The 24,154-nt window shown below is 50.2% G+C and overlaps 1 protein-coding gene across 1 annotated transcript; it reads right to left on the bottom strand.

Moving 5' to 3' along the window:
- Positions 1-4,396: 4,396 nt before the first annotated feature.
- Adra1d (adrenoceptor alpha 1D) lies at positions 4,397-23,788 on the bottom strand. The gene is made up of 2 exons (XM_013010817.1): positions 22,596-23,788; positions 4,397-5,081 (listed from the first exon to the last, which is right to left on the bottom strand). Exons 1-2 carry the CDS (start codon positions 23,719-23,721, stop codon positions 4,480-4,482), a joined length of 1,728 nt encoding a protein of 575 aa, XP_012866271.1. The 5' UTR covers positions 23,722-23,788; the 3' UTR covers positions 4,397-4,479.
- Between the last annotated feature and the right edge of the window lie 366 nt (positions 23,789-24,154).

The raw sequence follows: 24,154 nt of genomic DNA, 5'->3' as shown, positions 1-24,154 counted from the left end.
ATGCTCTTCAGCACTCTGGTGGCCCAGAAAAGTTATTTTCTAACACATCATCATCCCATTCCTCTTTACTGGTTTTTGCTGATAAATTGGATCCCAAATTAGTTAATTCATAGGATGCTCTCTGTGGCTTGGCTCAAATGAGGAGTGGGACCCGTCTGATTCCCTCACTCAGGAAAAGGAACTGAGATTCATTCTCTGGTTTCTGGTAAGGTAGAAATAAGTGAACACAACATAGCTGACTCAATTGTTACAGTTGAGATACTTGCAATTGTTTCTGGTGCAGCCTTATCTCTGGCTCCTGGTTCTGGGAAATCAGTCTTTGGAGGGCCCCATATCCTGGATTTTTGTTCTAGATTGTAAAGGCATCTTGTAGTTTCCCCTTAGTATCTCCCAAGCATGGAGCAATTTTAGAATGACAATTGAGGTCAACGTTCTCTTTGTTTCCCTGTTCCCCACAAAAGGGGATGGAGGAAGGGAAGACAGGCCAATCCACACTTAAGGAGAGCGCCATCAAACCCTCTTCCCAAGGTAACCCCCACCCCACCCCCACCCCCACATGGCACTTACGGCCTGCTGGCTCCCCGGGGATTTGTTCCAGGCAGAAAGGCTGAGAGACTGGTTTAGCCTTTACAAGCATCTGGTTTTGTTGTGTTTCCCTAAAGCCACAAGAAGCAAGGAAAAAAAAAAAAAAGAAATTCTTTCCAAGTGGATGGTGACCATGTATTCCCTAGGGGTATAACAGGATGAGAATAGGATCGGGTCAGGAAGGCTCCAAAGAGTCAGAGCTCTGACAGAGGGGAGGGCGATAGAAGTCCTAAACCTTTCCCCAGGATCTTTCAGCACCAGGAATGGAATGGTGGCTGCTGGTGGAGGTGAGGGGCTGGTAGGGAGAGTGTAGCTTCACTTGGACTGGAGGACACCAACGCTGGGGTCCCCAAAGAAGTGCAGGATGCATGTGGGACACACGACATCCACATTGTGGACACGTCCAGTGCCCTCTAGCAAGGATGGCTGGAGGCAAGCAGCTAGGAAAGATGCAAGGTGCTCAGGGCTTCTATCAGAGCAGAGAGTCTTGTGAAGGAAGTTTGGGGAGGATAAGACTCTGGAAGTTGGGAAATGGAGAGGGCAGGGCCAGCTCTGGGCTTGTATTTGGTGTGTCTGAGGTCACATGAGCTAGAGACAGACACTTGAGAATCATTTATAGACAAGTGGTCGTTGAGATGATGTGGAGTGGATTAGATTATAAGGAGAGTTGAGAAGAGGAGGCAGAAAGCCCTGGGGAACACTGAAAGATAGGGAGGGGAGTTTTAGAATGGGGGAAGGGAGGAGGAGAGAGGAGAGAGTTTCAAAGAGGAGAAGAGACCCTGAAGTGTGGCTCAGAGGCAGAAAAGGAACAACTCAGAAAGCAGGAGTATGTGCCCAGACTGGACAGCAACAGAGACACAGGGAGGAACCCAGGGAAATGAGGGTCCCTGGTGACTTGCAAAGGCAGTCCTGGGTGGGAAGCGTATGGGAAACAAGGCAAGGTGGGTGGAGGGGGGGGAGGGGCAGGCTGACTGCAGCTGAGGGCCTGCAGTGGAAAGCAGGAATGAGGCTTTCTAAGGATAGGGAGGAGAATTTGAACAACTGCCAGGGTCCTTGGAAGCTTGTTCTGTCACAGCTCACAAGACCATTCCTTCCCCTCACAGATGCTTTCAGACCTCCTCCATCTCTTGAAGATCATGTAAGGGAATTCCTGCTCCCCAAACATCATAGCCCCAGTTGTTTTTTTTTAGAGGCACCCTGAAGACACTATGATCAAATTGTGGATGGGGCCCGAGGACCCAGGAAATGGCACAGCAAATTTGCCTCTTCCAAGGGTTCCCCAAATTCACTTACTTTCCTCTGGAAATGCTGTTGCTGTTCCCTGCAATCATCCTTATGACCCCTGTCACAGCCCAAGAGCAAGGTTAGCCGCTGTGCTTTATTAGTTAGGAGAACAGAGTCTCTTGGTCCCCCTGCTATAGCATGGTTTCTCGGGGCAGGGGGCTCTGTAACCCCCACATCTCCTGTAGGCTCAGTGTTTGGTCTGAGGAGGCAGCTGTGTGTATAGTCAGTCTGTGCCCCAGAGATAGGACTGCTTGAACCTGCAGTATTTCACTGATGATCAATATGAATGCCTGGTGCAAAGCTGTCAGCACTTCCTGCTTCCACTTCTACTGGGCACTGCGGACCCCCAAGTCTTCCTGATGAAGACCCCCCATCTTTCTCTTGTTCTCACTGTGAACTTTGGACTCAAATACTCTGGCATGGGAAAGCCAACATTCACCACAGAGACCTTCAAACCCAAGCCTGCTGTTGAAATAGAGCTGACTTACCTCTGTCTAGGAGGCCAATGTTCAATGATTTGCTAGATCCTTTCTACCCCTGTGAGAAGACAGTATGCCCCACCCCCAGCCTTAGTGTGGCAAATAGGTGTAAACTGGGGCCCTTTTTGGAGTATGCAGCATTCCTAGCACTTTCTATAAACTGTTCTTCTTTGCCTGGAGGGTTGGGGAACATTATAAAAATTCCTTTCATAGAGTCACCCTCCATTCCCTGCTATTGCTACTTGTTTGTGTGTATGTGTGTGTGTCTGTGGCAGGGGAGGGGGAGGTAATTAGGACTTGAACTAGGTCTAGAATTCTTGCTTAGATTTTATGCTTAAGGCTGGCATGCTAGCACTGAAGCTACAGCTCCATTTCTAGATTTTTGCTGGTTAACTGGAGAGAAGAGTACCATGGACTTTCCTGTCTGGGCTGACTTTGAACATTGATCCTTACATCTCAGCCTCCTGACTAGCTAGGATTATAAGCATGAGCCACCTGCACCCAGTTTAGCTGCCTTTTAAAACCTTGTAATTGGGCTGGGAAGGTGGCTCAGTGGTAGAGCGCTCGCCTTGCAAGCCTGAGGCCCTGGGTTCGATTCCTCAGCACCACATAAGCAAAAAGAAAAAAGCCGGAAGTGGTGCTGTGGCCCAAGTGGTAGAGCGCTAGCCTTGAGCTGAAGAGCTGAGGGACAGTGCCCAGGCCCAGAGTTCAGGCCCCACGACCGGACCCAAAAAAAAAAAAATAAAACCTTGTAATTGTGACTTTTCAGTTTACCTCCCTGGTACTGGGGGAAAGCATTTGCCTTATAATATTGGTTCATGCTGCCCCCAGCAACTGGCTCTTCCAGTTTCAGAATACACCAGATATCTCAGAGTATTTTTCTAGGAGCTTTTTGTCCAAGGACCTGCTGATCATAGTCATCCTCCCATGCTGGCTGGACAGGTGTGGTTGGTATTAATCTAGCTGAAGACTAAACTGCCTACAAACCATGGAAACAGGAGCTTTTACTCGAAGCTAGCCAACATGGCTCCTAGAATTATCTCAATATCCTGCCTATTTGGGCTTATCTTTTCACGGACTATTTCACCCACTTCATTGGAAGCCACTTTCCTCACTGGGGTTACCAGAGCATTACAGATGTTTCTGGGGAGGCCAATAAAGGGGAAGGAGAGGATCTGTACTTAGGACTACTGCATGGTTCCCAGTATGTGCATTACAAAGCCATCAAAACTCCCAAGGCCTTTGGATGTGTTGAAAGACTCCTAAAACAGTAAGCCATCCATTCATGGCACTGTTAAGTTAAAACTTGAAAGGTGAATGTTGATCCAGTCTATCCTGTGGTGCGTTTAAGGATGTAAGAACTTTAGAAAAACAAAAAGATCTTTATGTATTATAGGCTAATGAGGGACAGTTGGCACAGTTTGGACAAAATATAAGTACTCTTACCAATAAATACGTTTCAAAATGACAAATAAAGCTCTCCCCAATTGGCAGCTTGGATTCCCAGCAAGAAGTGATGGGCACAGGCACAATGAACTATGTACAGAGTGTAAACAGTAAGGCCCTCGAGGGGAAGGAAGGAGGGGCTGGGTCCAACCGGTGTAGAAGTGTGGGTAGGGTGGTGGGCCCAGGGCAAACTACGACAGGTTTGTATGATGGTTATCCAATCTGCCACCAAAAGCTTGCAAGAGAAGGTGGCAGGCCCCTTGGGTCCCTGGAGTTGGCAGTAAGGAGGAGGCATTGTGTCAATTGAGGAGCCCTGATTCTCACTGGCCTTTTTCCCTGGGTGGGGGGTAGAGGGCGGGGCGACAGCCAGGTGTGGTCTCTGCCTCATCCTTTGGACTCCAGAGACAAATGGGCAGCTTTTCAAACCAGGATTGGGTGCAAAAGGCCCCACTGTCATGCGGCTTCCTCCTAGGAAAAGAGCTCAGGGCACCTGTGTCCAGCAAGAGCGGTGCCACTAGCCCCTCTACCCTTTCAGGGTTCGGACCCTGAGTCCAGGCCCCATCCCCTCGGTGCTCAACGACGACACTGAGAGGCCACCTTGGTCTGTTTCCCAGTCCCCAATCCACATGGGTTTCCCCCGCCCTCCTACCCCTTCTCCCCCTTCCCCAGTCAGGTTCGGGAGTCCTTAAATGTCGGTCTCCCGGAGGTTGCTGTAGTCGGCCAAATCGTAGGCCGGGCAGGTGGCGCCCTCGACCAGCTCTTGGGGAACGCCGAGGGACACGGCCTCCACCTCGGAGCGCAGGGCGCTCGTGGGCTCTGCGCGCTGCGCGCCCCCGGCACGGATCTTGTGCGACAGGCTGGAGACCTTGGCGCGCAGCTGGGTGGTGGGTCTCCGCAGGGGCCCGAGCAGCCTCCACTCGCGGAAGGCGCAGGGAGCTTTTCGACGGGCGGCAACGGGAGCTGGAACCACGTGCGCCCCTGGGGAGCCGGAAGCCGGGGGAGCGGGGAGGGCCTGGGGGGCCCCGGGGAGCGCGGCACCCGGACTAGGGATGCCATCGGGGTGGGGGCCGCTGGTCGAGGCCCGCCAGTGGTGGCCGTAGACGCGCCAGAGCGGGCGGCGGCGGCGACGCCGGCGGCACTGGCAACGCAGGAGGCGCAGGAAGGCGCGCTTGAACTCGCGGCTGGAGCAGGGGTAGATGAGCGGGTTCACGCAGCTGTTAAAGTAGCCCAGCCAGAAGATAACCTTGAAGACGCCCTCCGATGGCTTCAGCTGCGGGAATAGGGAACCTGTGGGGAAGGGAACAGAGACCCAGGCCGGTTAGGTGCTGGGGGAGAGGTGGAGGAGGTCGGGGCAGAAAGAAGGGGGGGGGCTTCCCTACTCCCCACTAGCTCGGGCTGAGTCATGGGTTAGGAATTCTCAAGAGAATCTCCCCCGAAGGGATCCCTGATATAAATCAGGAGCTCCTCGAACTTGGATGGGGGTTGGGAATTCATGTTAACTCCTCTGTACCTGAAATCGATTATTTCCTGCACGGAGTATAAGCGACAAACCAGAGGACAAAGGCACGACAAATTGCTGTTTGTGTGGATCGAAGCCGGTGCAACACCAGCGCTTCCTGCCCATCATGCCTTCCTATCACGTTGGGCTACTGTGGTCTGTTTCGAAATATCCTTTATGTTTGTTCCCCGCGGTTGGAACTCATAGTCAGTAGGATGCACCAGGAGAGCTTGTTTAATGCCTTGATGTGAAAACACATTTCTTACGAAGTCACATGTTTCATGCAAAAATATTTTGACAACTTTTTCATTTAGAATGTGTGTGTGTGTGTGTGCTGGTTTTATGCTTGCAATAGCATCTCTTTGGGAAAGAATGCATAGACATCACCAAATGCCTTAGCAATCCCTAGCACAAAATGGGGGTAGGAACCCTAGAATTAAGAGTTGACCAAGAGTCAGGCGCCAGTGTAGTCCTAGATACTCAGGAGGCTGAGAACTGAAGATTGTAGTTTTGTAGCCAGCCCAGAGCAGGAAAGACCGTGAGACTTTTATCTCTAATTAACTACCAAAAAGCTCGAAGTGGACTGTACCTCATGGTAGAGCAGCAGCCTTGAGCAAGAAAGCTAAAGGATCTGCATTCTAATCCCAGTACCGTGTGCACACGCACACTCGTGTGCGAACACACACACACACACACAGAGTTGACCAAGGCTGGCCCTATGCCAGCCACCATACTGGGCTGCCTTTCCTGAGGAGCCATGAAACATGGCACATGCTATCTAGATAGCAATGTAAACATTACTGAAAAGCAGGTGGGCCATGGTAGTGTGTGTGTGTAGGAGAGGGGCTGAGGCTGGGACAGCTTCCAGGTATCTCTGAGGATTTAAAGTATGGGATGGAGTGGGGGAGGGGCAGGGGCATTACAGGTGGGAGGGACATATTCTATAGGATAAACTCAGAAAACTTCATTTGGGACAGATGATGGAGGGCCTTAAATGATGGGAAGTTCAGCTTTTTTTTGGTGGGCAGTTAGAACCCATATATATTTTTAGCAGGTGAGGGACAGTGCCTAGAGGAAGTCTGGACAAACAATGCATGTAGCTCTCAGGCTGCCGGACAGAGGGACACACCTGTGGAAGTGGTCAGGGAGCACTTCTGGAATGGTTCTGCAGCAGAGTACTAGGCAGGTGGGATGGTGACACAGGGACTTGAGAGCTGTGCCAGGAGGACCCTTAAACCTCTCCTCTGCGTGCTCATCAAGGACCAGAAGGAAGCTTGTCTCTGAAAAAAGAGTCCCTAGTTTCCTCCTTTCCTTCCTTCCTCTTTCTTTTTCTTTCTTTCTCTCCCTCCCTCCTTCCCTCTCTTTCTTTCCCTCCCTCCCTCCCTCTCCCCTCTTTTTCTTTCTTTCTTTCCTCCTTCCTTCCTTTTTCTTTCTTGTCCTGGTGCTTGAACTCTGGGCCTGAGTGCTATCCCTCAGCTCTTCAGCTCAAGGTGAGTTCTTTACCACTTGAGCCACAGAGCCACTTCTGGTTTTCTGGTGGTTAATTGGAGATAAGAGTCTCACAGGCTTTTCTGCCTGGGCTGGCCTTGAACCTCGATCCTCAGATCTCAACCTCCTGAGTAGCTAGGATTACAGGTGCCCAGCTTCTTCCTTTCCCTCCCTCCCTCCCTCCCTCCCTCCCTCCCTTCCTCCCTTCCTTCCTTCCTTCCTTCTGTGTGATACTGAGCTTGAACTTAGGGCCTTGAGCTCTAGCTTAGCTTTTCTGCTGAAGCCTTGCACTCTACCACTTGAGCCAAGTTTAAAGACACAATCCAGATGTCTCATCTGCCTTGTCCTTGCAGCAGTAAGGGGGTCCAGAAGTTCCATCCTGGACATGGGCTGCAGCTGTCTCTGAGACCAAGAAATCCAGGACTGGTCATTGTTGATAAATGATGGAAACTTCTCTATCCCTTGCTCCCCTTCAGATATGAATAGGGGTGTCTACTGAACAGGCAGAAGCACCATGCCCCTCTCTTTGGCCTGAAGATTCTTGCATGCAGCCACCTCCCGCCATGTAGAAGCCGATCCTGGTTCTGAGACCTGATGGAGGAAGAATAGGGTCACATGACACCACACAGCCTGAGATTTTGGAGTCTTGACCACACAGCCTTCCATAGCAAACTATTTGATCACCTAAAATCTTTCTTTCCTTTTCTGTGAATTAGAGACAAAAATACTTTTTCTGGATGGAATTTTGTAAAGAGTCAAAAATTTCTAGGCCCACCTCTTAGCCAGCTCTAATCAATATTAGGGTTGAGCTAGGGGATGTAGTTTCCTGCTGGATGGAGAACTTGCTTAATATTCAAGAAGCATTTCAGATTCTACATATAGACACTAAACATGGACAAGAAACAACCCAGAACTTGGTGTCTATTCACCTCTTCCTTTTTTCCTTTTCCCATAGCCCTGGGAGGGAACTTTTTTTTTTTTTTTAATTTAGAGAGTGGTCAGAAACAGTAGCTGAGATGTGGTAGGTTTGGGGTGGGGGCGTGTGACTGAAGAAACATGCAGAGGCTGAATTTCCCTGAGACAGAAGTTGGGCAGTTCCTGGTCACCCCAGTGGACCCCAGAATCCAGGAAGGCAGCCCTCAAATCAGCATCCCTCAATGGCTACACAGGCAGGGTGAGTGCTGAAAATAACTTTCTGACTCAGGCTACGATACTTTTATATTTAGCACAGAATGACAAATCAGTAGACTATGCTTTCCAGTGGTTGAGTGCAGGGCTGGCCAAAGGGCACTGTTGCTAGCAGGGTTTTGCTTCAGACTTGGTGGGCAACATGGCATTTTATAGTACAGCCTTGTAAACACAAGACCCAATATTCTAATTTTTGCTCCACTGCCCCATGAGAAGCCTGCCATGAACTGGGAAATCCTTACATGGAATTCAAACACAGCTTTCCAGCCTCCAAATTCCCCCTGCCCCCTGCTGTATCCTGTTAAGCATTTGTCTTACTTTGGGTTTTCCCAGAGGGCTCTGGGACAAGGACTCAAATGCAATTTATTAATTGGGTGGGGGGGAGGTAATAAGTGAACCATCTAGGGTGGGTGGGAAAAGACAAAGGGAAAGAGACAGTAGGAGATGCACTATCAAATTAACTATAGATGTAGACAGGGGATTTAACAGGGGTGAGGGGCTCTGAGTGACTGTATAGAATAGGAACCTCAGTTACCCCAGCAATGGGGGGGGAGTTGGGGTTTATACACACCCATTCCCATCAGTCACTAGGTTGCTGCTCCCTCTGGGGGTTCATTTCCCCCACCCCTCTCATTTCCTGCTTGCTACATGAGAGGACCACAAAGAGCAAACTCCTGGGCAAAGTGACACAGGCAGGCACTTAGGTGGAGGTGGGTCCACATGCTCTGAAGGTCAGGGGACATGAGTGGGCACTGCCAGCCTCTGCCATGCTGTGTCTTCTCTGCTCTCTGCCCACTGTGTGCAGAAAAGATGTTTGTGCCTTGGGCTCCAGATGCCACACGCAGCAGCTCCCTAGAGACTTTCCTTGCAGATGGCATGCCAGAGGCTCATACTGCCTCTGCCCAGCCTCCACCTCCGCCTCCACCTCCTTTTATACCCTGCCTTGCTCCTCCAAAGCCTCCTTTCAGTACACTCAGTAGTCCAGAACCTTTGTAAGGCTATCTGGGGGCTAAAGGGATGTTTCTCTCCCCATGGCAGGCCACAGATATCAGGAACAGGGAACTGTCCCAAGACTGCTCACAGTACTACCCTTGTAAAGCTGTCTTGCCCTAGGGACATCAATGGACAAACTTATCAGCTTTTCCTCTGTGAGTTGATCTGAGTTACAGCTGCCAGCTCCGACACAGGTGCCATGTTTTGGATAATTTGTTCCCCCAGAGATCCATGCGCTAGAAATTTGATCCTCATGGTGTTGAGGTTATGATTTTTTTCCCCTTTTTTCTTTTGGTGCCAGTCCTGGGGCTTGAACTCTGGGCCTATATATTTTCTTACTTAAAAATGGTGCTCTACCACTTGAGCCATAGAGCTCCATTTCTGGCTTTTTTTCTGGTTAATTGGAGATAAGAGTCTCATAGACTTTCTTTCCCAGGCTGTCTTTAACTGTGATCCTCAGATCTCAGCCTCCTGAGTAGCTAGGATTAGAAGTGTGAGTCACTGCTGCCCAGGTGGGTTATGGATTTTTTTAAGAGGTGGGGTCTAGTGGACGGTAATTAGGTCACCATTTCTACGTTTGTGGATAGAGTAATGATGTCTGGTGGGAGTGGTTCAGGGTTTGTGTTTCTGAAACTGTTCCTCTGAGAAGTCAGTTGTTATCAGTTGAGGCCATCCCACACTTGGTCCTTCTGCACAAATCATTACCTCCATATTGTGATGCTGCCAGGGGACCTTGCAAAGCTGGACATCATACTGTTTGGAGTTTCTAGCCACCAGACTAGAGCCAAATCAACCTCTTTTTCTTTGTAGGGTAGCTAGCATCATTTTGTATAGCAACAAAAACGGACTATAACAATAGAAAAACCTCAGTGAGCACATGGAGGCCAAGGCCAAGGTCACTTTCTTGGTAGATGGGCAGCCAGGGCTCCTCAGGGTTGCTTCTGGGATTTTGCACATGGTCATCTTGCATGACCTTCCTCCAGCAGGTCATGTGACAGCTCCAGAGCACCACCTCCAGGAAGTCTTCCTTCTATCATCCCCTCTGGACCCAGGAGAATCATATGTGATTGACTCCCACCTATAACACACCACACTCACTTCTAAGGGCCAAGAGCACTACTTGTCAGCTTCTGGTTTATCTTGGTACATGGTGGGTGCTGACACACTCATGGCCTCTGCTGTTTTTATCATACCCTGATCTTCAACCATCACCAACTCCTGTTGACCCCTGAGCTCCTCTAATAACCACACCTCTTTGTTACTACCTTGGCTTAAGTTACCATCTTTGTCAACCTGCAGTGTCTATCTAGCAGCCCACATTGGCCTGTTTTCCATACCACACCTGGGGGCTTCTTTGCAAATAAGCCTGAGCATTTCAGTTCTTCTTAAACCATGTTGTCCATAGTCCACTGCAACTTCCCACCCTCTGTTCTTCCTCATCTGCATTTTGACTTTCTGACAGCACATTGGAGCCCTTCTGCCACATTGGAGCTTTCTGCCTCCTTCTCTGATAGGCTGACATACGTACCTGCTTGTCAGCCTCCCAGTCCTCCTCTTCTCTATTCCCACACCTGCATGTCTCTGGATGTGCATCTAGTCAGATCGCAAAAGGGAAGCCATTCAACCTCTCCCTGAGCATATTTAGGGGCTCTGATCACAGCTGGAGCCAGGGCTCCAGCTCTTCCAGCCTCGCCCTGCCCTTTCTCCTTCTCCTGGGTGATTTATCCCATCTCCTGTGCCTTGAAGAGGGCGGAGGCCACAGAGGCCCTCACCCTACTGCCTTCTTTCTCCATGCCCTACTCTGACTGGCCCCGCAAAGGCCCTCTGAAGCTGAGGGCAAACTGTGATTAACGACCTCTTTTGGCATCACCAAAAGGGAACTTGTTCTTGGCAGACCATCAGAATTCACAGCCAGCCTTACACATAACTTGTAGGCGACCATGAAATAAACAGGCTCACCCCAGCCCTCCCTCTCTGCCCCTCACGAATGACTTCTCTCCCCAGTTTGCCACCCCGTCTGGTTGAAAGATAAGGATAAAGTCTTTATTCTTCCAATACTCAGGGATATTCCCACCAATGGGGTTAGGAGAGAAAGAATTCCATTCCTAGACTCTCCCCCTCTCCCCCTCCCCCCGCACCATCCTCTAGTTCTCTAGCTGTTCACTTAGGGGCTCTGACCCTGGAGCTGGAAACCCCTTCCCAAGAGAAGCTGGTTCTCATCCCCCTTGCAGACTTCACGGTGACATTAGAAAGTGTCAGATGACCCTCTCAAAGAAAGCACACTTGAACTGAGACCTGAGTCCCCTGTAAGGAGTTGGCCATGGCTCCCTGGAAGATAAAACAGTCCAGACAGGAGCATAGGCATCAGCAAGGGTCCTGAGGTACTTGACAAATTGGAAGGATAGCTAAGATGTCAAGGTGGCTGTGAACGAGAAGGGGAGGGGAGAAGAGTTAAGGACACTTTACGGATCTCACGTGGCTAGAGAGGGGCATGGAGGGCACTATGGAGTCGAGGGAGAAAGCCTGGTCTCCTGGATTCCTTGCACTGCTAGTTTTCTATGGCTAGAGGTGCCGGACTGTGTCCTCTTGCTTGGATGGATCAATAATCAGCCAGAAGTGCGTCCTCAGGATTCTTAAGCTCCTAGGGCTGGCAGAGGACTCGTGGCCTGGCCTTGGACATCCTCATGCAGCTGCAGGAGTGTGTAGGGAGGGGCAGCTCCTGGAACTCAGAGGCAAGTTGGGGAGAGAGACCATAAGCTCAAGTCCTGAAGGGCTGGTACACCCTTTCCTCTCAACTTGTTTGGGATTTTCAGTAAGGGCTTTGTACTTGAAGAAACAGATGCTGGAGCCACGCCTCCAGCTCTCCCATCTCTCTTTAATTCCTTCATTCCCTTTGTTGTCATATCTTCATTGACCTTTCCTGGTCTTAATCTGTGGTTTTACAACACAGTGGCCAGGACTGCAGTTCTGCCTCATGTCCCTCCTGTTTGGCCAAGCAGGACCCCAATCGAGGAAGGCGCTGCTTAGCCTTCAGTCACATTGACATAGAGTAGCACTTCTGTCCCAGAGAGAGAAGGCCTTGGGCAATGGCCCCTGTGTTTGGGCCAGCATTGAGTTTCCTGGACACTGCCAGGTCCCTGTTCTCCTGTGTCCCTCCTTTCCACCAAGAGGAAAGGCAAATTTTCATCTCACCCATAGGACTAACAGTAGAGCAGTGCTCATGTAGGCTGGAGATGGGACTTTTGTGACACAGACTGAGTGTCTCTGGGGGTTTACTGGGATCCGTAAGAGTATCAGGCCATGCAGGAAGTTGTCATGTCCTGCGACAGTGCTCAGAAAAAGAATAAGATCAGGGCAGGAGAGAGTAAGGTCCCTAGCCTAAGAATGTGTGCAGGGGCTGAGTCCTAGTATGAGATTTAAATTAAAAACCTGGCTGCTGATTGACCCTTAACCCTAGCCTCAGTCTAGTCCTGATTCACTCAGGCAAGAAGTCACCAGGACTGTGGGACCAAAGTGTTTGAGTTCCAATTTTTGACACTTGTGAGATGGGAGGGGAGGGGGTGAGGATTAGGGGTAGAGGAAAAGGGGAAGGGGAGGAATTGTGTTACTCAACTTTCCTGTATCAGTTTTCTCATTTGTGTAGTGGATTTGATTGCAGCTACCTCACAGGAGGCTAAATTTCTGTTAGATGAATGAACAGTGCTAGGCACATAGTACATGCTCACTGATTAATGGTTAAGGTGGGACGATGGGAATGGCAAGAAGAAACAGCCTGAAGAGATGGTCAGAAGGTGGGCGTGACTGGCTTGCGTGAGGAAGCCAGAACGTGGCTGATGTTCAGGCTTCTGGCCTGGAGCTCAGAGGATGCACAGAGATGTCATCTGCCCACATGGGGAAGACAGGGTGAGGGACAGGCTCAAGGAGTAGAGAACCCTATATGCCTGGGTACCCAGGGTCTACTGTAGATGAAAGGAGAGAAGGATAAGAATGAGAAGGTAAGGAGAAGGTGAGGGCAAAGAGGACACGAGGTTGAGGGGAGAATCATCTTTACATATACTCTGTCCAAGAAAAAGAAAAAACAAACAGAAGTTCTAAACACGTCTATTTGCTGTGCATATGGGCAAAGGAGAGGTAGACAGTGGGCGGGAGGAGGGAGGGGCAGGGAGAACCCCTTGAAAAGAAAGAGCTTTGAGAAAGTCAGAACTGATAGGGAATCACTAGGACTTCTAGGGGAGACCCTGAGGGTTGCCCCTAGGCAGAGAACTGACTCGGAAAGTGTGATTCTTCTTTAGTAAATGCTTAGCTAGACTCAGGTGTACATTGGCTCGTGGAAGTTGATCATTCAGTTTTCAAGCTGGTAGATGCTTTCGTGATAGCCTGAAGCTGAGCATGGTAGGAGTGTTTACACCGTGGAAATGGGCAGTTACTGCAAACCAGCTCCCTCCTTGAGCTGACTGTTAAACACAGCATACCCCTGGGAACCCTTATGAAGGAATAGTTCAATTCAGAGTTTAGGGCTCACAGAAGCAGGGAGAGGGAGAGAGAGAGAGAGAGAGAGGGAGAGAGAGAGAGTTAAATATGGCTAGGCTGATAGAGGCTAAAGTAATGGGTCATAGGACTAGCTGACCTTGGAAGGGAGGTGTGGGTGATCAGCCACAACAAGGTGAAGGCTTGGATCAATGAGCCAGTATAATGGCAGCTGAGGAATGACAGAAGATGGACACAGGTGCAGAGATGGATTGAGGTCCTGGGGGAAGGAAAATCAAGGTAGGTGTGTGAGCTCTGGCATGGCCCTGGGAGGAGGAGAAGGAGGAGGAAGAGGAGAGCCATGCAGTTTGGAGGTCAAGGTATCTGCATGCGTCAGCTTCACTGATCACCAGGCCAGGGATGAAAGTGGGAGATAAATCATGTGACTCCAAATACTCAGATCCTTAATGAATGAGGCAGAGTGATCAAAGAGTCACTGCCTGGGACAAACATCTCAGTAGGGTTGGCAGATGACAGGGGAAGGAGGAATCTGTGACCAAGGACAAAAGTCCACTCCCATCATGGGTGTATTTTTCTTTTACAAAAAAAATTGATTTCCTAGCTTTCCCATTGGACCAGTGACCAACTCAATATTAACAGCCAACTGAGAGTTCAGAGTGTGTTTACTTACTTGCCATTTTCCAGAGCATTTTAGATCAGACCAGACCAGAACATTTTAGTGAAATGGCTAATTTCAGATCCAGGGCAGAAAAAAGGCTACAAGTGGAGCCTGAGCTGTCCCATCACACCAGAAAGCAAGGAAATGCTCAAGATTCTCTGGATTATGCCAGAGGTCTCAGAGCCAACTTGAAAGACTGCCCAGTGGCAAGCCAAAAATGGTGATGTCAGTAAGGTGTTAGAATAGCGAACATGTCTCAAACTCATGATAGTATCATGGTATTAAAACAACTTCACTGGTCAGCCTCAGAAAAGATGCTAAAGAAGTGATTTCTGTTCTGGATGAACACTGAGCCATTTCTCCTGCCTTTCGAGTAGACATGATTCCAACCAAATAGTGGTGAGTTCATTTCAGAATTCTAATGAAAAACAGGAGGAAGAGGAAGAGGAGAAGGAGGAGGAAGAAGAGGATGAGGAGGAGGAAGAGGAGGAAGAGGAAGGGCAGGATTAGAAAATCATCACTTCAAGCTCCAATTATATGTCTAGGCTATGGTCAGTAAGTTCCTAAAGCCACATGCAGGATCATGCCTATAATCCTAGCTACTCAGGAGGCTGAGGATCATGGTTCAAAGCCAGCCTGGGCAGGAACATCCATGAGACTCTTGTCTGCAATTTACCACCAGAAAACTGGAAGTAGGGCTGTGGCTCAAAGTGGCAGAGCACTACCTTGAGCAAAATTGCTCAGGGACAGCACCCAAGCCTTGAGTTCAAGCCCCACCTACTCACTACCGACAAAAAAAAAAAGTAGTAAAGTAAGTAGGTGAAAGGCTGAGAAGTCACTTCACAATAGAGAATGCTTATTCAAACACCTGTCCTGGGTTTTATCAAAGTTAGAGGAAGTACAGGCTCTAACAGAAGGCTGTGTTAAATGGCGCTGTGGGGATGAAAACTCTAGACTGTGGGATACTCCTGGAGATAAGTAATTTTTTTTAAATAAAGGAGTATTTATCAATGAAAGAAACTCTAGTAGGTAAATGGATTGCATGCATCTCCTTTTGAATCCTGAGTCAAGCTAACTAAAAGTTTATAAAGCAGTTGGCTACCTTTCAATACTAAGTCAATGTTTGATGATATTATTCAATTATTTTAATGTGTTACAGTGGATTGTAGCTTTAAAAAATTCTGATCTTTTAGAATGCGTACTAAAATTTTTGCTGACGAAGAAATAGAGTATCTGGAATTTTCCTCAGGTAATCTCCAGTGGTGGGAACAGGAGTGAAGGTTGGGATGAATGAAAGTGAGCCTTTTGTTGAAGATGGGCCAGCCATAGGTCCATGGGAGCTCATTATGCTAGTCTCTCTATGCATGTGTTTGAAATGCTTCATGATGAAAAAGTTGTCACCCTCCCACAAAGAACCATGGCCCCGTGGTTATTCATAATAGTCATTTGATAGAAGTTAGATGTAATATTTAAATAATTGTTCTGGGGTCACATAAACAGAGGGTCACCCTCCAACCCATCACTAGTAGGGAAAACAGAAGGATGTAACATGGAATAAAACCAGCCATTTCACAACCCAAATACTGCATGACTCCATTTATGCAAAATATCCAAAACGGACAAAATTGTGGAAACAGAATAGAATGGTGGCTGCTTAATTCCTCCACGGGAAACTATTGTGCAGGTCAGTAGTATAATTAAGTTCTAGAGATATGCTGCACAACGTTGTCCCCATAGTTAACAACATCATACACACCTTTAAAATTTTGCAAAGCTGGTAGGTCTCACATTAAGTGTGGGTAAATAAATGATAAAATACTATAGTACTATGATAAAAAAGAAATGAGAGGTAAAATAAAGGGCTGTTTCTTGCTCACATGGGTTGTTGAAATGGCAGGATGTAAAGAGGCTGTGTTTCCTTACTGCCTTTCTCTGCAGTGAGCACCTATGATGTGCTGTGTGCAATACAGGCAAGAGACTTAATGCCAGCTTGTCTGCAGGCTTTTGGACCAGAAGACAATCATGCCATTCTTGAGAACTGCCAGAGAGCATGCCCACATCTTCTGCTTCTGCAGACTCTAGCAGAATCTGAGTATCTCTGTGCAGTTAAGTCCCTCTGGCACTGGGACAACTAAAACACATCTGCCTCAGTCACCCTTCTTACCTCATCAACAATGCATCCCTTCCATTCTAGACACCAGGTTCTCAGCACATCTCCCAGCCTCCCTCCTGCCTCCTCTGTTTCTCTAGGTAAAGCAAATCCAGTCATGTTTATCTGAAGTGCACAGCTTGAGGACTTTACATTTGCACACATCAATGTAATTTCTGCCCAGAGCAAGATATGGAACACCCTCAGCTCCACAGAAGGTTCTAGCACCCACTTCCAGTTGGTACCCCACCCACCAGAACCCGCTATCCTGATTTTTATTGTCTTTTTTCTGTTTTTGTCTATTTTTGAACCTTGCGTACAAAGAACTATATGGTACATACATTAAAAATTGTCCAATCTGGCTTATTCTTCCCAGTAGAATATCTGCGAAATTCATGCACATGGTGTGCATTGGTGGTTTGTTATTTTTCCTTGCCGTGCAATAGTCCAGCCCATGAATATACAATTTTCTTTTTCCTCCCATCCTCCCGTGAATGACTCTGGACTCAATTCTTGACTCATCTTTCTGTAGACTGCACATTACAGCTGTCTCAAACCAGGCACCCCAACAACATGGCTAATCTTCTGTGCTACATAGAAAGTGCTCTTTGTTCTCACAGTTTGTGATATGTAGTAAATATCGACAAGGGCAGTGCAGGTGGGGGATGTATGTATACTGTTTGTGGGGGGCATGTAGACACTGAACTATCTGGGTGGTCATGATGATGTGCTGTATCACAGAGGCAGACTGATAATGAGAGATAGAAATAGAGATGGGGGGAGAGGGGTGGCAAATATGGCTCATTCATAGCTATAACAGAGTCACAGCAAACGCATCAAATGGATTATCCAGAGACTTCTAGGACAGCTTGAATACCTTGAGGTGCATTAGGAAGGGACCCTGGTTCTGAGTCTTTGGGGCTACCTTGGGTAATGGCATTCAAAGGCCAGTGATGGGGGCTGTGCTTGTACCTTGGTGGTAGAGCACTGGTCTAGCCCAATAAGGCCCTGGGTTTCATTCCTAGTACCGAAAAATAAAACAAGGTCGCAGAGGCCAGGGATGTTTAGTGATCTGCCCAGTGAAAGAGGAGCCTGGGGAATATGCCAATAGTTACTGTGGTTATCAGGCATGGCAAAGGGTAGGGCTGGTATATGGTGTGTGTGTGTGTGTGTGTGTGTGTGTGTGTGTGTGTGTGTGTGTGTGTGTGTGTGTGTGTGTGTGTGTGTGTGTGTAGTCTCAGAGGTCACCGCTAGGCCTGACTGGGCACTTGCCATGCAGTTTAAAGCCACACGTAGCAAAATGCTGCCGCCATGAGCACACCAAGGTGAAATGTGGCTTCTGGAAGGTCCTGCAGAGAAAGGATGCCTTGCTGCAGATGGGTGCTCAGCAGGAGCAGGGGTTCCCTGTCCCTTCTGTTTCTCTCTGGCATGCAGGGAAAGTGACCTGGTTGTCTGTACCCGGCAGCTGGCCCAGATCTCTGGGGGTGAGCGGACTCAGGCACCAAGTGTCCCAGGAGCAGCAGCATTCAATGAGCATACTTCCAGCCTGCCCATCCCTCCCAGTGCTGCAGCCCCACACGGGCCGTGCCCTATCCTATGTGTGTGTATAGGGGGTGTCTTTCAGGGTGTCCCAGTAGCAGCTCTGATTGCTGTCTCTCCCTCCCATACCCACTGCAGATTTGGGCTGCTGCAGACATCAGGTTCTAGGCTTCCGGTAAGGCTTCCTGTGATTTTCCATGGCACCCAGCCCCCTGCCAGCTTGCTGAAGCCAGGGGCACGTGTCTGTCCTAAGCAGGCCTGCCAAGAACCCCTCCTCCACAGATTGGTGTCTCTATACTCTACTGGAACGTCTTTGGCAATGAAAGGGGAGCACTTACTCATAATCACCAGGCTCAAAGTGGGACTGTCCTGGGCATGGAGTAGACGCTCAGCAGAGTATTAGCAGGGAAGGCTGGGCTGCAGGGGTGGGGGAACTCTCAGGGCAAAGGCGGATTCAGGTGTCCACCAGTAGCTCTGGCATCAACATCCCCCACCATTTGCTCCCTAGAATCACTGTGTCACAAAGTGACATCTAAGGTTCCCATTAGTGACCCTCTGTCTGCCTCTGGGAACACATGTCCTCTAGTTGCTCCCCTTGGGGAAAATCAGGCATCCAGAAATGTAGGGAATGGTCTCAGTCCCTTTGGCCCCTCTTTAGGCTTTAAGTACTTGACGCCTGTGTCCCCAGGGACCCTTTCCATCTCAGGACATCCATTGGTTGTGTTGTCCAATAGCATTTCCAGTTTTTTTTAAAAAACTATGTAATCTAGGTTGACTTTAATTCACAATCCTTTTGCCACAGCCTCCTAAATGCAGGGATCACAGACTCTCTGACCTGGCCAGCCTTTCAGGGTTTTATAGGCACAGTCCATTGTCTACCATGGCAATACATCTCTAGTCTTAAGGCCCTTCTTTCCCTAGGACTCCTGCTATCCCTGCTGCTCATCATCCACAGTCTGTGCAATTCTATTGCTTCCACTTGGCTTTGCATGTGGAGGGGAGAGTGAGGGCATGGTGGTCAGCTTGGCAGCCCCCCAGGTGCTGGTTCTGCTGAGTGCCTTCATTTCATGGTCTGCAGTGTGGTGAGCTGTGCACTGCCCCTTCCCAGAGCCTCCATCTCTGGTATTTGCTAGGTCTGATGTGGTCACCTGCAGCTGGGAGGGGAGGGGGCCACCTGTGCACGTGACACCCTCTTCCCCCACTGCCTCCTTCTCTACTTCCTCTCAGTCTTTCCAGACAAGTGCTCTGAAGGCTCCACCTTAGCCCTCTCTCCTCCCTCTACTCTCTTTCTGGGGAGACTATACCCAATGCTCCTATAAAGCTCTCCCATTCTTTTTTTTCTTTGTCAGTAGTAGGGCTTGAACTCAGGGCCTGAGTTCTGTCCTTGAGCTTTTGTGCTCAAGGCTAGTAGTGCTCTACCACATTGAGCCCCAGCTCCACTTCCAGTTTCCTGGTGGTTAATTGGAGATGAGAATCTCACGGATTTTCCTGCTTAGGCTGGCTGTCCTCAGATCTCAGCTTCATGAGTAGGTAGGATTACAGGTGTGAGCCACCAGGGCCTGGCAAATCTATTCCATTCTTAACCTCTGTATCCAAGTTCCTCACAGAGGTCTCCATTCCCTACCATATACCTGGCATCACTGGGCCAAGATATGCCAACACTCCCACAAAGGATTGTTGCACAGAATATTCCTGGTTCCTTCAAAGGCATCTTCCTGGATTCTCAGGTTTGGGGTGGGGGTGGGGCTGCCAGGACCTCCTGCCCACTTTCCCTCCTCCACACCTTCTAGGCCAACCCTGTTCTCAAAGCAGCCTCTGCTCTCCTGTTTGCCCTCCAAGACTCATGGGGAAGATTGGAATATTCTGTTTCCCTGCTTGGCCTCTGTCCTGTTCGTTCATTATTGCCAAGTTCACTCAGTTCTGCTCTACCAGCATCCCTGAACTCTGGTGCATTCATCTTGAATGTCTGGTTTGATAACCTTACATATGCCTACATCACCGGAATTCCTGCCTGGTGCAAGATATTCAGTGTCTTTAAGGGCCCCTATGGCAAGTGTAAGGAATAGCAGAGATGTTAGGACTGAGAAACAGCAGGGCATGCCAGCAAGGGGCAAAGGTTATGGACATTTAGGGATGTTGTTCTGGAAGATGGAGACAAGTGACCTGGACCTCCCAAAACAGTAGTAGCCTTTTGCACTGTTGGTTGTAACAGAAAAGAAAAGAAAAAAGAAAACACCCAAGCCACCATGGGACACTCTCAAGATATAAGATGGCTAAATGGCCCAACTCTGGATATATCTCAAGGACATCATGTTGGATGGAAAAGGCAAAATGAACAGTGATATGTATGGCAAGTGCTGTTGCTATAAGCATTATGTGAAGCAATGCTATACTTTGATCCGAATACAGATGTTTGTGGTGAGACTGGAATCGAATCTGGGGAGGTGATAAATGCCAGATTTACTGCTGGGGAGGCAGGGGGAGAAAGAGGAAGGAGGGAGGAGGGCACTGAGGAGCAGCTGTGCTCTAGTTCCTTGAAAGGAACAAGAGGAAGGGATCTAAGGCAAATATGGCAGAACGTTAACATCTGTTCAATACGAGCAATTATGAGTTCACGAGTGCTTGTTATATTATTTTTCCCCATTAGTCTGTAAGTAAGAATTTTAAAAGAAGTTAAAAGAAAAAAAATTAAAAGGGAGATGGCATTTTATAGACAGACTGAGCATTCCCTGTGGGAGTTTATATGCCCCAGGGCATAGGGGGTCAATGAGGTCCTACAAACAGAGCACAGGTGTGGAAGGCTAGTGCAAGTGTGGGAGAAAGCTGAGAGAGCAAAATCCTGGGTGGAAAGGTGGGTATCTAAAGGGGGGGAGGGACACATACCACTTCCTCCTACTTTCTCATTGCTCTTTGTCTCTTCTTCTAAGTATGTTGCTTTCAGAAAATTACTTGCCCCATCCCACAGCTGGCTGGGGAATTGATTGGCTGGGTGATTACCAAGTAGTGGGGTTCATTCATTCCCGAGCCTGAGCTTGGGCACAGTGTTTACAGCACTCTCATGTGCCACCATTTTATTTCTATCCAGTAACTCCCTGGATCTCACAACAACCCTGTGTGACAGGATTGCCACCTTCACCATCACCTCTATTTATGGACACAGAAACATAGGCACAAAGAGGTGAAAGTATTTGCCTGAAGTTACACAGCAAGCAAGAAGCACAACTAGTATTTGAACCCAGGCTGGCTGTCATCAGAGCCTGGACCCTCACTCTGGTGTTTGATTGCATCTCATATGCCAGCACTATGCTAAGTGTTATGGATTTAGTAACAAGGAGGTTGAGGAGGCCCTGCAATCATAGAGCTTCAGGGCCAGTGAGGGATTCAAACACCAATCCAAGTGACACTCCCAGTTGTAATTACAATGAATGATCTAGTGAAGAAAATCTAGGGGGGAAAATAGGGAGGACACAATGGAGGCTCATAACTCCAAGAAGAAGAAAGGACATTTTGCCAGAGATCTAAAGGATGGAAAATTGACCAGGAGGGATTGAGAGCAATTTAGATAGGGAAGAGAAAGTGCAAAGGCCTGGGCTTGTCAAGGAACAGAGAACAGGGGCAGGGCAGAGCGGGAAAGTGTGGGCTATTTTGGGGGTGTGGGGGGCACATATCTGAGGTTGCCATGCTACCTGCCTGCTCTAGGGTAGATATGCACACTGACACATTTTGGTTTAAATAATAACAGATTTGAAGGCCCCTGTCTTTAGGCCATGGTAGAATTTGGATTTTGTTCCCAGGGCAGTAGGAGATGGACACCTCTGATTTATAATGTATAAAGGGCACTGTGGCTGCTGTATAGAGAGGGAGCAGGAGGGAGGCCATTGTCTCTTCCCTGACTCAGCCTCACAAGGTCCAAGGAGCCAGGTGGAGGTGGGGTGGGGGGAGGCAGGGGAGGCTCTACACTGACTGGCCTTCTGAGTTGCATCCAAGGGCAAAGTGACTTAGGGCAAATATCCCCAGAGACAAAGTCCCCTTCACCCCCTATGCTGGTCCAGCCCCAGGCCTCGCTCCAGGGCTTCCAAGAGAGGCCACAAGAGGTGGGAGGAAGCCCTTGAGAACAGCTGCCTACCTCCCAAGACTGTAGGGCAACTTGTGCCAGAAATAGGAAAGTTCCCACGCAGAGCTAGAGGATACAGTAGATGTATAGATGATTAACAATGTCAACCACTCATTTGATAATTTGCCTTTCCTTCTCACCCCCACCTTTCCTCCAGCCCCTTCAAGAGGAGATTTCAGAAGTAAGATCACCAGCTAGGGCCAGCTGGCAGAACACTGGAAAAAGCAGCAGTCTTGTGTTCTAGCCAAGGTACCAATTGACTAGCCAGGGGTTGCTGCCCACGAATGAATGAATATGTGTGGGCCCACGCACTCTGTGCACCTGCTTCTGGGGGTGGTATAAGTAGGGGTCACATACACTGCTGACCACACACTGTATGCAGATATTTGCCCAGATTTCCACAGAATTTATAGTCAGGGTGTGGGTAACAGGGTTTGTAACAGAAACAGAAAGGGGAAGACAGAAAAGTTGGAACCCTGTAACAAACAAAACTTGTAAGTCCCCATGGGCCTTTCATTTTCCTTCTGCAAAGTAAGATTGCCACATTCACCTTGCATAGTCAGGTGGAGGCCAATCTAAGTCTGCTTGAAAGGCATAGCCATAAGCTTCCCTTCCTGAGGATGGTCCAGGGTGTGTGTGTGTGTGTGTGTGTGTGTGTGTGTGTGTGTGTGTGTGTGGTCACTCACCCAGGGGCAGGACGAAGAAGAAGGGGAACCAGCAGAGCACGAAGACACCCACGACGATAGCCAGCGTCTTGGCCGCCTTCTTCTCGCGGGAGAACTTGAGCAGGCGCACGGAGAGCGAGCTGCGGAAGGTGTGGCCCTTGGTGCTCCGAGTCCCAGGTACCCCATCGGAGGAGGTGCCCGTGGCTGCGGCGCCACGACAGTGGATGCGCAGCACCACCTCGGAGGCCTTGCCCCGCTCGCGCTTGACCCCCGCCTCGAGGCTGCGCGTGGTGCTGCGCGCCACCACGTACACGCGGCAGTACATGACCACGATGACGGCCATGGGCAAGTAGAAGGAGCACACGGAGGAGAAGACAGCGTAGCCAGCCTCCTCCGTGATGCCACAGAAGCGCTCGTCGGGGGGCACTGGCTCCTTCCAGCCCAGCAGCGGCCCCACCGACACCACCAGGGCCACCACCCAGAGCAGCGCCAGGATGGCGGCCGCCTTGCGCTCGGTCATGATGGCCGGGTACTTGAGCGAGTGGCGCACGCCCACGTAGCGGTCCACGGAGATGGTGCAGAGGCTGAGGATGGAGGCTGTGCAGCACAGCACATCCACCGCGGCCCACACGTCGCAGAAAGCCCTGCCAAAGGCCCAGAAGCCCAGCACCTCCATGGTGGCCGAGAAGGGCAGCACGGTGGCGCTCAGTAGGAGATCGGCCACCGCCAGGTTCACGATGAAATAGTTGGTGACCGTCTGCAGGTGGCGGTTGCAGGCCACCGACAGGATGACGAGCAGGTTGCCCGCCACCGCCGTGAGGATGAAAGCTGCCAGAAACACGCCCACACCCACGCCCTGCGCACTCACCACCAGCCCCCCGACGGCCGCCGTGCCATTCACTTCGCCCCCCGGGCCCGCGCCCCCGGGCTCCGCAGCCGAGCTCTGGTTGTCCTCACCGCTGCCCGAACCCACCACGCTGCTGCTGCTGCCGCCTCCCGTGGTCCCCGGCACGCCGCCCACCGCCGGGCCCTCCGAGCCGACCGCGCCGCCCGCGCCGCCCGCGCTGCCGCCCGCGCTGCCGCCCGCGGCGCCGCTGTCCGGGCGGGGTCCCTCGAAAGTGACGCTCAGGAGGTCGCGGAAAGTCATCTCAACACGTCGTAGCCGTCGGGGGTCGGGCTGGGATGCTGGAGAACCGACTGGCAAGGAACGGGCCAGCGGGCATAGCCGCAGGGTTCGGGGTCCCCTGGGGGGGGGTCCTGCCCAAGTTCCTGTGACGCGGAGAGAGCGGACTTGCAAAGCTCGGTGTGTGTGTGGGGTAGCCCCCAAACGCCAGCCTCCGGGGGAGCGGGGAACCGAAGAGCCGGGGCCGGCGGTTGCACACGGCTTTCTGAGCTGGGTGGCCAGGCGAGCTGGCAAAGCGGCGGCTCCGGGACCTGGCGGTGCAGGCGGCGGCCACTGCGGCGCTCTCAACTCTGCGCGGGGGGCGGGACGGAGGAGGGGCAGCGCGGGGAGGGAGGAGGGGGCGGCGGGCTCCCAGGAAAGGGGGTGCCACAATCCCCGGGAGAAGGGGCGCTTGAAC

Source organism: Dipodomys ordii, unplaced genomic scaffold (assembly GCF_000151885.1).
Source record: "Dipodomys ordii isolate 6190 unplaced genomic scaffold, Dord_2.0 Scaffold13, whole genome shotgun sequence".
NCBI classification, from domain to species: Eukaryota; Metazoa; Chordata; class Mammalia; order Rodentia; family Heteromyidae; genus Dipodomys; species Dipodomys ordii.
Note: the sequence above shows the minus strand (reverse complement) of the source record. Positions and strands in the feature narration are given on the sequence as shown.

Bases quoted from the DNA above. Each gene is read 5' to 3' on its own strand.
- Adra1d (XM_013010817.1), bottom strand. From the start codon at position 23,721: ATGACTTTCCGCGACCTCCTGAGCGTCACTTTCGAGGGACCCCGCCCG. The intron at 5,082-22,595 runs GTGAGTGACCAC...CCTTCCCCACAG, and splicing joins CTTCTTCGTCCTGCCCCTGG to GTTCCCTATTCCCGCAGCTG.